General features: G+C 40.3%; 1 protein-coding gene across 22 annotated transcripts in view; it reads left to right on the top strand.

The window, feature by feature from the left end:
* Window positions 1–13,870, top strand: part of DLG2 (discs large MAGUK scaffold protein 2) — a 1,447,004-nt gene that overhangs the window by 1,148,346 nt on the left and 284,788 nt on the right. For all 22 annotated transcript variants that reach the window (XM_074955894.1, XM_074956046.1, XM_074955852.1 and 19 more), the window contains one exon: window positions 5,228–5,384. In XM_074955894.1, coding sequence (XP_074811995.1) covers window positions 5,228–5,384 — 157 coding nt within the window. The remainder of the gene's footprint in view (window positions 1–5,227; window positions 5,385–13,870) is intronic.

The raw sequence follows: 13,870 nt of genomic DNA, 5'->3' as shown, positions 1-13,870 counted from the left end.
AAACTACTGTTTCTTATTTCCGTTCATTAAAAATCCATTAAGCTTATTGTATATTTACCAGCACAATAGCCTCTTGTCTTGTTTCATTCTTTGAGGATCTCCGTTACTTAATATTAAGCAAATACCTGCATTCTACTCCGTTCTGTTTGAATTCTGTTCTTATAAAATATTAATAGAAGAGAGAGAGAGTGAAGTTTTCCTAATGTCGTTTTCCAGATGTTCTCCCAGTCCCCCTTGGACCATGACAACTGAAGCTCCTGTTCCCAGTTATCTTTAATCATCATTTCAAAAGAAGATAACTCTAAATTGAGCAATTTATATGCCAGATGAATAGTTAAATATGTCAGAAGCCAACCTTTAGTCCCTCCATATTTAACTCTTTCTTTGGAACTCGACTAAAGTGATGCTCGACTAGTCGCTTCCCACGTTATTAGCAACAGATAATCTCAAGTACATATTAAAACATAATACCTACTTGGTGCCTGGAATGTGGTCTGATGTTTAAAGCATAGAACTGAATTTAAGGTTTAAGGTTCAGTTTCCAGCCCTGTGACTGGCTCATTTATGTATTTATTTATTTAACCTTGGGCAAGTCACCCATTCTTCTTCTGCCTCAGTTTAACTACTTAAGAGGAATTGCTCTGAGGTTTAATTTATTATTGTTATAAAAGTGCTTTGCTGTCCTCTGATAAAAGACAATGTGTAGGTACCATGTATTGTTATTTGCTAAATTCATAATACCTACCAATTACTTGTGATATCTGAAAATTGGTTAGCATCCTTCATTTCCCATAATTTTTCCAATATCAATATTAGTGAATTTCCCCAAAGTAAAGTGCTTTATTATTGAGCCTCTTTCTAGGACTCTGCAAGATGCACTGAAACGGAACAAAATAGATTGCACGGAAGACTGAAAGCCAAGAACTCCTGTGTTCTAATCACAGCTCCTGACATTTTACCCATCACTGTTTGAGCTCCCTCAGAAGATAATCACCCAAGAACAAAATGTGAATTGTGCTGTCAAGAAGGCAGAATAACAAAACAGTGCTGTCAGGGTTTCAGTCATAAAGCTGCTGACTTGGTCAGATGGCATTGATTATTAACAGAGCCAGCTCTTTGTCAAACTGTATAGCTTAGTAGCAAGTAAATACCCAGCTGTATTTACCTATTTTGGCTATAGTGTTGGGTGTTCACATTTGGATCCCCAACCTGCCTGTCATATACACTAATACTAAACTGAACAGGGACTATGAGTCTGATTTCTCACCTGGATGCTGTATAGAAATGTTTGTTCAGCTTTACTGCATTTTTTCAATGTTAAATGTCCAAGTAAATAATAATACCTAGCTCTTATATAGCGCTTTTTATCAATAGATCTCTAAGTGGTTTACAAAGGAAGTAAACATCATTATCCCTGTTTTACAGATTGGGAAACTGAGGCACAGAGAGTTGAAATAACTTGCCCAAGATAACCAAGTAGGACCAGAGTTAGAGTTGGCACTAGAGCACTGGTCTTCTGAGGCCTAATCCAATGTTCTAGCCATTAGCCAATACTATCTGTGTAAATGCCTGATATCTGAATCCATTTAAACCCAAAAGACCTGATTTATGTTAAATCTGACCTTCACATGTCCATGGTAATACTAAATTCATTGCTATGTAATCAATGAGTGGCAGCAACCCAAGAGAGAGAACCTTTATCTCTTTGTTCGTTAAAAATACTTGACCTTTAGTATATAAACAATCCTCAGGATATGAAAAAACTGAACAACATGTAGCTTTTCCCAGAGCTCTATTTTGTGACCTGTTCTCTTACTACCCAATATAAAGAAAGAGATGGAAACTGGGAGGCCATGTAGAGCATGATTAATACCTCCCAGTAAGGGTTCAGTTTCCTTTATACGAGAACATTACAAAAAATGCTCCTTTGTTTTTGTCTGTTTTTAAAAATCAAACACAAGAATCAATCAGCAGGGAGGCAGTTTACTTGAAAATTATCATGAGACTAAGGTCACTGTATGATTGTCAGTAATGGGCCTTTATTCAGGCAAACTCCCACTAATTTCAATAGGAGTTCATTTCTAAAGACAGAGGCCCTGATTCTGCAATCACATCAACACCTGAGTAACATGACTCACTCGTGTAGTCCCATTAACTCCAATGGAATTACATACATGAGTAAAGCTAAGCACATATTTCAATGTTTGCAGGACTAGGGACAGATTGTAGCCTTCATGCTTTGAACCGGTGGTTTGGTACATTCGGATCTGAAAACGTTTGAGGACCAATCAGGTAGTAGATTAAGTATATTAGCAGGTTTTGGAAGGAGATGCTTCCATACACTTTTACAAACTTAGTTGTCCACAGGATTGAAAATTGCTCTTTTCTACTGCAGTACATTGAAAAGCATATCACAATTCTAGCCCTAAATTTAGTTTAGCAGCTAGTACAAGGGAGTAAGTGATTACATGAGGATGAACAAATGCAGCTGGCTTTAGGCAAGCTACAGTGTGGACAGTATTTTCAGTGAGTAACTTGTTACTGTGTTGCAGGCAGCCTTTAGGATCAATGTTTAGATAAGGTGAATCACAGAGCGACTGGACAGCTCAGAGGACTGTTAAAGGGATTTGGAGACTTTCACCTGCACACACTATACCTGTTCCGTGGTGTGACAGAGTGTACTTGACCCTCTGAGACCCCCTTCTGGAGGCCTCATGACTCTACCACACCCAACCCCAGAAAAGGGCAGTGGAGAGGGACCTCCAAGCTGCCTAAAATGGCTGTGTGGGACACAGCCAATCAGGACCCAGCAGGCTAGTATAACAAGAGTTGCAGGGCCAGAGTGAGAGCAGTTCCTTGCTGGAGCTGGAGGAGTGTGGTGGTGTGCTTGGCTAGCTGAGGGAGCTACAGGGCCTTAGGCACAGCAGTGCTGGCAGAAGCTGGAGGGAGCGAGAAGGAACCCTGGGTTGGAAGCTGGGACTCAACCAGGACAAGGCCCTGAGGTAAAGATGAAGAAGGGGTGGGGCTGTGGGGAAGTGGCCCAGGAAATCAGAGCAGCAGTGCAGCTTAGATAACGGGTCATGGCAGATGGCTGCTATCTGCAGTGTCCCTGGGATTGGACCCAGAGTAGTGGGTGGGCCTGGGTCTCCCCGTCACCATTAGCCACTGCGTGAAATGGCCTGGATTTAGAAGCACCCCAGAAGAGGAACTGAACCCTTTAGTGGTCCAGCAGCAGAGCTGGGGCCTGAAAGGCCCAGAGAGGGCAAGGACATTGCCTCCAGGAGGGAAGCCCTGGAGTACGGCGTGATACCAGGGCCGAGACCATTGATAGACTACAGGATTAATTAAGGACCTAAGCTCCAGGAGGGCTACAGGGCGTGAAAGTGGAGGCTTACACACACTTGACCAGAGGGCACTCATGAGAGATGAGTACATGCTATCAGAGGTGGTGAACAGAGAATGTCAATTTCCAGGCTGATCACTCTTGTACCTTTCTCCAGCCGCTTTAAAAGAATGATGGGAATAATTAAAAGAAGTATTTGGTTTGCAGGCACGATACAGAAAGCAACTACTTCTTTCACAGAAAGGGGTAGTTTGGGGATTTGATGCTTCATTTTCCCTTTCATATCCGACAGTATTGCTGTTGTAATATCAAGAAAATAAGTCACCAGTTAGGCTTGGGAATTCCTACAAGTTCATTCTACAGTTTTAGGGGATATTGTACTGAAGCGAAGGTAGAGGTAGAAGATCTGTGAAATAGATATTTTGATCCTTTGTAAATCAGAGGCTCTGAAACTGTGGTTCATTGCCATCTGGGGAGAAGTGGCTGATCACATGATGTTTTCAACTGAGAGAAATTGGACAGATGGGGAAGAGCAAAAGTAGACAGTGTGTAAAATTTTCAAAAGCACCTAAGTGCCTTAGAAGTCCCTTTTGAGAAGGGACTTAGGCTGTGAAATTACTAAGAAGCTTTTGAAAATGTTATCCAATGTGGTTAATATTTTCCATAAAGAACAAAACACTGCACTGAAGTCAGATTGTGCCTCTGGATATTAGGGAGTCACAGATGGGAGGGGAGGTTATCCACAAAATAATCTCTCCACTAAAATATGAACCACACTGGAAGCATTTCAGAACCCATTTAGCATTGTTCCAAAGCCCCAAGAGCCTGAAGCTTTTATGAAAATGTATTATCATCCCATAAACTGGATACACTGTATTTTAGATAATACTGGGTACAACTATCTGGAAGATACATTTTATTTTTCAAATGTTGGGTAGACTTTTTTAAGGAATGAAGTTCCTTTTAATATTGTTATGTGTTTTATTAACACAGTATTCAACACTAGGTTCTGCGAAGTACTGAGCACCACTTAATAAAATATGATTTGTATGTGTTTTTTATATATATAAAAGGTGGTGTGGCCTAGTGGTTGGAGCTCTGGACTGGGAAATAGGAGACATAGGTTCTAGTTCTGACTCTGGCCTGCTGTGTGTCATTTCACTGCAGTGTGCCTCAGTTTCCCATCTGAAAAATGGGGATAATGATAGTAACCTCCTTTGTAAAGTGCTCTGAGCTCTACTCATGGAAAGTGCTATATAAGAGCTAGGTATTATTGATCGCATAATTTTGAGCAACGTTTGAAAACAGTAAAAATACCCATAGTCCGCTTGGGTGATAAAGCAGTTATGTGTGCCCACAGATGTGTATTCCTGACAAGGTCAAACCAGACTTTCTCATAAGATTCTCTGCTTTCAATTTGGTGATATAATACACTGATGTTACTTGATCCAGCTAGGGCAGAGTTGGACAGGCTTCCCTTTGTATCTACTATGTTTTTTCTCTGTTTGTTTTTAGGTTTTATTTTTAGCATGACTCAGAGCATAAAAGACGACACACTATAAAAATGTCGATTGTTTACCAATGCTATATATAGTATTGCTGTAAATAAATGTGTCAAATGTCTTATCGCAGAAATCCACCATTTATCTTAGTGAAATCCATTACAATGGGGTAAATTAATAGGTAGAAATGTTCAGTTGTCGTCTTGAAAAAAATAAGACACTATGCCTGTTCCCCAATGGATACACTTATCTAATTTATTAATGGTTTTATTAGGTACTAGCCTGCTATTTTGTCTTAAAGAAAAAGTAATGTGGCAGAGATGCTGAGTGGTGCATATACGGTATCTGAATGGGTAAGCAATGCCATTTTGTTTCTATACAGGGAGCCTCGGAAAGTCATCCTTCACAAAGGCTCCACGGGACTTGGTTTTAACATTGTGGGAGGAGAAGATGGGGAAGGCATTTTCGTATCCTTCATCCTAGCAGGTGGGCCAGCAGACCTCAGTGGAGAGTTGCAGAGAGGAGATCAAATTTTATCTGTAAGTACCTGTCATTTTTGCTGGCCAATTACTAGTTCTTGTTGGTTGTCTTTTTGTGTGTTGGGAAAACATAACCTTGGCTTTTCATTCGATGTTTCACCCATAGAACAAAAGAATGGACCCCTTCCAAGCCCCAAATAGTACCAGGAAGGGATTAAAATGTTCGGAAGATTATATTTTATTTTTTAGACCCCATGACATACACTGTACAGAATACATGGTGAGGTATGTTGTAAAAGATTTAGTAGCGTTTCTTTGGGAAGGCCTGCATAACTCACTCAGGGTTTTGCCACAAAAAGTAATATGGTCATTCCAAATTCATGCTATAAAGCTTTAGATCACATTGCACGTGTGAACGTATATCCATCTTTATATAACATAGTATATAAAACTAATAACCCTGTGGTCCCTTGGATTGGGAAGATGATAGACATGAGTGGATAAGATTTTCAAACCAGCCCAATGCCCCTTTAGACACCCAAGCTTTGTCTACGTTACAAGCTAGGGGTGTGATTCCATTGCTTGCGTACACACACTTGTGCCAGCTCTCATCAAGCTAGCATGAGTATAAATAGCAGTGTAGCCACAGCAACATGGGCAGCAGCAGTGAAGACGTGGGTTAGCTGTCCAGAGTACAAACCAGCCCTTACCCCATGACTTGCCACGGCTAAGCTGTGCCTCCGTCGCCATTACTTGTGCTACCACGGCTGTGCTGCTATTTACACTCATGCTAGCTTGTTGTGAGTGTGAATATGTATTTGGGAGTAAGGGAATCACGCCTCTAGCTCACAGTATAGATGTAGTCTCCAATAAGGGTCCAACTTTCAAAAGCACCCAGTAGCTCATTGTGACACTTACGGCCAGGTGTTCAAATAAAGCTCAGCGTATTAAGATGTGAAGTTCTTCTGAAAATCTATCCAAGCGGGTCACAATGAAGTGCTGGGCACTTCTGGAAGCCTGGGCCTTCTTTAGGTTCTAAAATGGAACTGAGCTTTTTTTGAAAACCTGCCCACTTATTGTGAAATTTTGGCTGCAGATTTGGCTGCAGATAAATTTTTCCATTTATCGTTTGCTTATCATCATTGTCTCTCCTGCTTGAACTAGGATTGCCACACCAAGGGCTTAAAATTGCATGTTTGTTTGTGACAATATAATATAGTTTTATAGAATATTATGTTATCACTTTGTGAACATTTCAGGTAAAATTTTTGGAAGTGCTGAAGAGATTCAGAAGCCTAAATTGTGCTGGTTCATAGATATTAAGGTCAGAAGGGACCATTATGATCATCTAGTCTGACCTCCTGCACAAGGCAGGCCACAGAATCTCACCCACCCACTACTGCGAAAAACGTCTCACCTATGTCTGAGCTATTGAAGTCCTCAAATCGTGGTTTAAAGACTTCAAGGAGCAGAGAATCCTCCAGCAAGTGACCCGTGCCCCATGCTACAGAGGAAGTCGAAAAGCCTCCAGGGCCTCTTGCAATCTGCCCTGGAGGAAAATTCCTTCCCGACCCCAAATATGGCCATCAGCTAAACCCTGAGCGTATGGGCAAGATTCACCAGCCAGATACCCAGGAAAGAATTCTCTGTAGTAACTCAGATCCCACCCCATCTAACATCCCATCACAGGCCATTGGGCCTATTTACCATGAATAGTTAAAGATCAATTAATTGCCAAAATCATGTTATCCCATCATACCATCTCCCCCATAAACTTATAGAGTCTAATCTTAAAGCCAGATAGGTCTTTTGTCCCCACTGGTGATCAATGGGACTCAGTTCCTAAGTCACTTAGGTCCTTTAACCTTTTTTAACCAATAGTCAATGTTCCATATTTTATTTTATGATTCATACAGTGGGTCAAATTTGCCCTCAGATATGTTTGTGCATCTTTTTCAGAGGGTAGGCTCTCACCTGGTATATTTTAGTACTCCGCTGTGGCTGTTTTTCTGAAATTGTGAGTGGCATCCTATAAAGGCACTTTTGATCCTTCATTGTTTGAATGAGGTGAGGCAGTGCAGCTGCTTATGAGTGCTCAGACTAGGGAAAAAAGAGAGGGTACCTTTTAACATACTTCTGTTCCTTGCAAGCTACAGAGACCACTTTCATTATTCACAGTTTAATACTGTGGCTGGTTGATTAAACAGCACTTTATTATACCCTGTCTGTTTTTTGGCCTGCTCAGCTCCATAACTACAGATCAGCATCTTCTCAGAAAAGATTGCTTGGCTAGCAATGTCCTTTTCCTTCCCTGCCGTGCCACTCTTTAGCATTCCATTCATGTGAATGCAACTATAGAAAGGCCTAGTAATCAAATCTTTTATATCAAGTACCATAATGTTCTTTCTTCTTCCTGCATACACTTTGTTCCAAACAGGATAGACAGAGGCAGAGAGAGCTTTTATCTTTTCTGTTTCCTCCTTTGAGGGAAGTAGTATTGGGATTTGGCAGTCTAGACCATGAGCGCCATCTAGTGTATATTGAGCTAATTAGCAAATTTCCAATATAAGAGGTTTAGCTACATCTTGTTCATTATTTCTGTGCTTGTAATGAATTCGAGGGTAGCTCTGCAATTCATTTTCAAATTTTTAATGGGTAAAAGCTTTTGTAGCCTTAGGCTATATTTTGCAGACATAGTCTCATTAACATCTTGATTTTCATGCACGTTGTAAGGAGAGTGGTCACTTTGGATAGGCTATTACCAGCAGGAGAGTGAGTTTGTGTGTGTGGTTTTTGGAGGGGGGTGAGGGGGTGAGAGAACCTGGATTTATGCAGGAAATGGCCCACCTTGATTATCATACACATTGTGAAGAGTGGTCACTTTGGATGGGCTATTACCAGCAAGAGCGTGAGTTTGTGTGTGTGTGTGTGGGGGGGGGGGCGGAGGGTGAGAAAACCTGGATTTGTGCTGGAAATGGCCCAACTTGATAATCACTTTAGATAAGCTATTACCAGCAGGAGAGTGGGGTGGGAGGAGGTATTATTTCATGGTCTCTGTGTATATAATGTCTTCTGCAGTTTCCACAGTATGCATCCGATGAAGTGAGCTGTAGCTCACGAAAGCTCATGCTCAAATAAATTGGTTAGTCTCTAAGGTGCCACAAGTACTCCTTTTCTTTTAACATCTTTATAATTCTCTTTCATGTATATATTGATAGTGTGCAATTAAGAAAAAGAGCATTTGTTTTAAGGTGTGCACAATAATTGAACATATGATTTGAATGTTCTGTATAAAGAGGATTTTAAATCACAATCAAACTTTCCATAAAGTATCCTCCTAGAATGGTTGATCATATGGAATAATGAAGATATACTGTGCGATCCCAGGGCCTGATACTATGTAAATCTGATTTTATTTGGCCCTCATCACTATGCTGAGCCTGTAAGGGTGATCTTCATCATCTTTAATTAATTTAAACTCACAGTACCCATGAGAGGGAGGGAAGTGCTATTATCCCCATTTTACACATGGAGACAAAGTGACTAGCCCAAGATCACCCAAGAAGCCTGTGGCAGAGTGGGGAATTTAACCCAGGTCTCTAAAGTTCCAGGCTAGCTCCCTAATCACTGAACCATCTTTCCTCTCAGTTTTGTGGGTGCGATTCTCTGGACTTCCATGGGAATACCATGCAAACCATTCTAGCAAAATCAAGTTAGAGGCAGCAGGTATAGGAATCTTTTGTCCTTGATTACTTGTGTGAATTTGTAATAGATTATAGAAAGGGAGCAGGGCCAGCCTTTGTGGAGAGTTCACATATCCTGCTGGTCCCAGGCAAATGAATTTTGAGCAATTAAAGGGAGATCATCTTGAACATACCAAGATTGTGTTTTACATGCAGATAGTGCTTGTCATACAGAAGGATCCCAAATGCTTTGCAAACTATTATATCCGGGGTTGGCAACCTTTCAGAAGCGGTATGCCGAGTCTTCATTTATTCGCTCTAATTTAAGGTTTCGGGTGCCAGTAATACATTGTAATGTTTTTAGAAGGTCTCTTTCTATAGGTCTTTAATATATAACTAAACTATTGTCATATGCAAAGTAAATAAGGTTTTTAAAATGTTAAGAAGCTTCATTTAAAATGCAGAGCCCCAAAGACCGGTGGCCAGGACCCGGGCAGTGTGAGTGCCACTGAAAATCAGCTCGCGTGCTGCCTTTGGCACGTGTGCCATAGGTTGCCTACCGCTGTGTTATATAATGTCATGTTGTGTATAAATAAAGATGGAACTGCCAGGGGATTTAAATAGTCAAAATGTAATTATCCAACCTGGAACTAGGCCAGGGCATGCTATTCTGCAGGGTGAGGACAGCTGAAGCTATATGATTGTTTATTGACCTGAAGTGGGAAGGGCCATAGTGTTACACTTCATCCATCCTGTTGATTGAAAGAGTGTAACCATCTTTCAGTAAGTAGGTGGATTTTTGGTTCCGTGCTGTTTTCTCAGCATCTCTCTTTTTTTCTTTTGGATCTCTTATCTGTTCATGTTGTCTAAACATCTCTGTATGCTCTCTTTTCTGCTTTCTTTGGGGGAAAAGGTGTATTCTTCCCTCATGTTAGCTGGCGTGCAGAAAGTAACATGAGGTGAAATCCCAGTGAAGACAGGACAGTTTGTAGTTTAACACAATTTAGCAGGTCGAGGTAAAGGCAATGGGGAAGCCTAGGGTTTACCTTGATGTGCTAACTTGTGTTAAAACTGCAAACTGCCATGTCTTGACTAGGATTTTACCTTGTGTTATTTACCATGTCTTAGCTAACATCATAAACAAACCCATTCAGTGTTGATGGTTGCTCTGTCACAGATTCCCATGGGTGTATATTCTGTGCACCAGGAGTCAAGTTCCTGCTACATAATGTATGCTTAAAGTTACATTCAAAAGGGAGTTTGAAATACCATGTGGTGTTCACAAAACAGAACTGGAATTCATAAGATGACACAGACATTCCCTCCAGCCTGTCACAGGGGATAATGGCACTTCCCTACCTCGCAGGCATGTTGTGAGGATAAATGCATTAAAGAGCGTGAGGGGGGGGGGCATGTAAGTATCTAAGGTAGATATGTTGTAGTTTTAGAAGCAATCTTGTTACTGTCAGAAAGACCTAAACAAACTGAAAAAGTATAAAGAAGAAATATTGTTTCTCTAATCTGTTTCAGTGACTATCATTTTACTTGTATCATGAGCAGGTGAAAACTTTCAGGCAGGTGTGTGTGTGCTGACTTTACAATTTGGAAGACATCCACTTCCCATTATGGCGTGTCGCTGAGTTTTGCACATGTTGAAAGATTCATGCAAATTGATGATCATTTCCAGCCTACTGATCTTTTAGTTTAATGATGCTGGCAAGCCCTGGATACATTTATTTAACCTTCACAAAATGTGCATGTGTTTAATAGCATTTTGCCACTGAGATTCAGGCTTAATCATGTAAGTCATATCTCAACTGGATCATTGTCACAGTTTCTGGGTTGCCCTCCCTGGTTCATCTGTCATGGGTTTCCAGTCTATTTAAATTTTCATGACACATTTGTTCCATTGCTCTGTATTATCTTGCCACCCTTGCTGGAGTTGCATTGGCTCTCCATGCATCTGAGGATCAGATTTAAATTATTGGTATTAGCTTTTACAGTACGTAAAACTTCAGTCCTCTTACATTTACATCGCTTAATTCAAATATGAAAGCAAATAAAACTCATGGTGGGAATATGTAGCTAGATCTCATTAGTAAGATCCTGTTCCAACCATGCTTGCTGCTTCTTTGGCCATATGAGACAAACAGAGCTCATATAGCATAAGCAACACAAGTCACAAGTAGGGATTTTAGTCCTCACTGGCTTTAAAAAACTGCAATAAACATTTAAATGTTATTTAAATGTATATTATCTGGGACCATTGCCTGCAAAAGCAAATGTGAAATCAGGGTCTTTCCCAGTATGGCCTGTTCACAACTTCTGCACATGAGACACAACTCAGAAAAGTATCTTTGACATTTATATTTATTTTTAAATAGACTTAAATAATAGGCTGTAATGCTGCAGCAGTGGAATTTTTAAATTTGATTTCTGTGTGTTTCACAGCAACCTTGCTCAAAAGCACCTGTGAAACATATCACCATTGCTTTGGCATTTACTTGGCATGCAAGTAGTTGATTTGTTCGCTCAGCAGCATCGGATGGAAATTATTACCAAATTAGACTTAATGTATTTCCCCAGGCAATCATAAAGCAAGGCACCGCTGAGTCTCAAACATAGCTATTATAAATCCATTCCTCCGTACTCAAACCAAGCAAAGTTCATGCCGAACTGCACAAGCCACTTCCAGAGGTGACTGACATTAGACCATTGGCTGATGCAGGGTCCCAGACTTCTTAATGTCAGCAGAGATTTAGCCAGTCCCCCTTTCCCAGTATTCTTAGTTGTATACCCCTCACAAGCACCCTTCCCTATCTGAAGATGAAAGAAAAATTATTTCATCTAAACATAACAACCCTGATTTATCAAATGACTGATTAAGTTTGGTCGGCATTTCCTTCAGAGAGGAATGGTGGCTCACTGAATGGGGCGCTAGCTTGGGACATGTGAAACCTGGTTTCAAGTCTGCCATAGACTTCAGAATACTTCAGGCAAGATGCATACCTTGCTGTGCCCCAGTTCCCCTTCTACAGATTGGGGGTAATAGGAAAGTGCTATCTCACAAATGTATTGGGAAGGAAAATACATTAAAGATTGTGAGGTGCTCTGATACTGTGGTAGGGGCTGTATGAGTACCTAAAGGCTGGTCTACACTGAAAACATAGCTATGTCTCTCAGGAGCATGGGGATGTAGCTATACTGACCTAACCCCTGGGGTAGACAGCGCTAGGTCAATGGAAGAATTCTTCCATTGACCTAGCTACTGCCTGTCAGGGAGCTGGATTACCTACAGCAAGAGCAGAACCTGACAGATAAACTCCATGTCCTGAGGTGAGCCTGTACTCCACATGTGAATATCTGTGGCCTTTGCAGACGGCAGTTGGTTTTAAGAGGTGCCTACTTTCATGATCTTTTAAACTGGTCCTGTCTGCAAAGCTGACTGGCATTCTCTGTGATATATACCAGGATAGTAGAACACCTTGGAGTACAATCTTTGCAAAGCCCCAAAGTGCCTGACCCCGATCCTGTTATACACAATCTCACCTTAAATGTATATGGTGTGGTGATGGTGGGGAGAGGGTGTTATACTGTAACATTTTACAGATGGAGGGCTAAATTCTCCTCTCACATACAGGGGTGAAATCCCACTCAGAGGGGATGTACGGGGTGCAAATTGTACAGAGGGTTCACTTCTGAAATGAAGCCATCTCTGAGGTAAAGCATGGCTATGGTTTACAGTGCAGAACGGCTTGACCGTTTAGGACTAGAAATGAATGTACGTTTATTTGTTTGAAAATGAGGAGGAAATTTAAGGAGACAGATTGTAATTATTTTAGTTGGGGTTTGGCCAAGAAACTGGGAATTAATGCCCCCTACTACTGCAAAATGCTGTTGGATATAGCAAGAGGGCAGGAGGATTAGGGGAGCGAAACTCAGTGAGGCTCTCATTATGACGGACCAGTAGACCAGAGGTCCCAACAGGTACTTGGGGGGCGGCGGTGGGTCGGGGTGGATAAATATCAATAATTTTTTTTTAAATCGGATTTTTTAAAATTTATATCAGATTTTTTTCAGTTAAATACAGGTATTTTAAACTATGTAAAATTAAATTTGAATTTGATAACCTATGTTGACATATAAACTTATTATGATCTATTCAAATCATTTTAATTAAATAAAAAGTAATGTGAAGCAAGTACACATTTTGTTGCTGAAGTTTTAAAGAAAATCCAAGTACTGAACTGCAGGAAGCCACTGGCCAGCACTTGGAACCAGAGTTTGTAGAACTGCTCCACCTGTTTTTGGCAGCAGGTGCAGAGAGAATGTTGTCTTAATTTTAGTTTATTCAGTTAGTTCAGATCAGTGACTAGTTCATTCAAATTTAGAAACCAACTGAGAGATGAAAAATCTCGAAAGCATGTTTTCCTTCTCCAATCTAGGAACAAAAATATGATCATAACTGATTTTAATAGTGTAACGTATTGAGGACGAGATCTACTAGTTCTAAAATCTTGAATGACATAGTCCAGAAATCAGGTCAATTCACGACCTACAACTAATAGTTCCTTTGTTTAAATAAATAAAATGAATAAGTTAGCTTTAAATGCAAAACATGGTTTGATAAAGTGTTTTTTCTTATGTATCCAGCACATTTAAGGTAGTTTTATTTAATCAGAACTAAATAAATAACATGTTTTTGTGCGTTTTTAATGGAATTTGAATTTCCATGCAAATAGAGCTTGACTCAAATTGCATGTAAAAATTAACCATTAGTAAATAAGAAATTCATCATTCACCATTTTCTAACGTAATAAAAGTTACATTTATTTAGAATCTTAATTTTTAAGTTAAGATATC

This window comes from Natator depressus, chromosome 1 (assembly GCF_965152275.1).
Source record: "Natator depressus isolate rNatDep1 chromosome 1, rNatDep2.hap1, whole genome shotgun sequence".
In the NCBI taxonomy this organism is placed as follows: domain Eukaryota; kingdom Metazoa; phylum Chordata; order Testudines; family Cheloniidae; genus Natator; species Natator depressus.
This window is presented reverse-complemented; position numbering and strand designations above follow the sequence as displayed.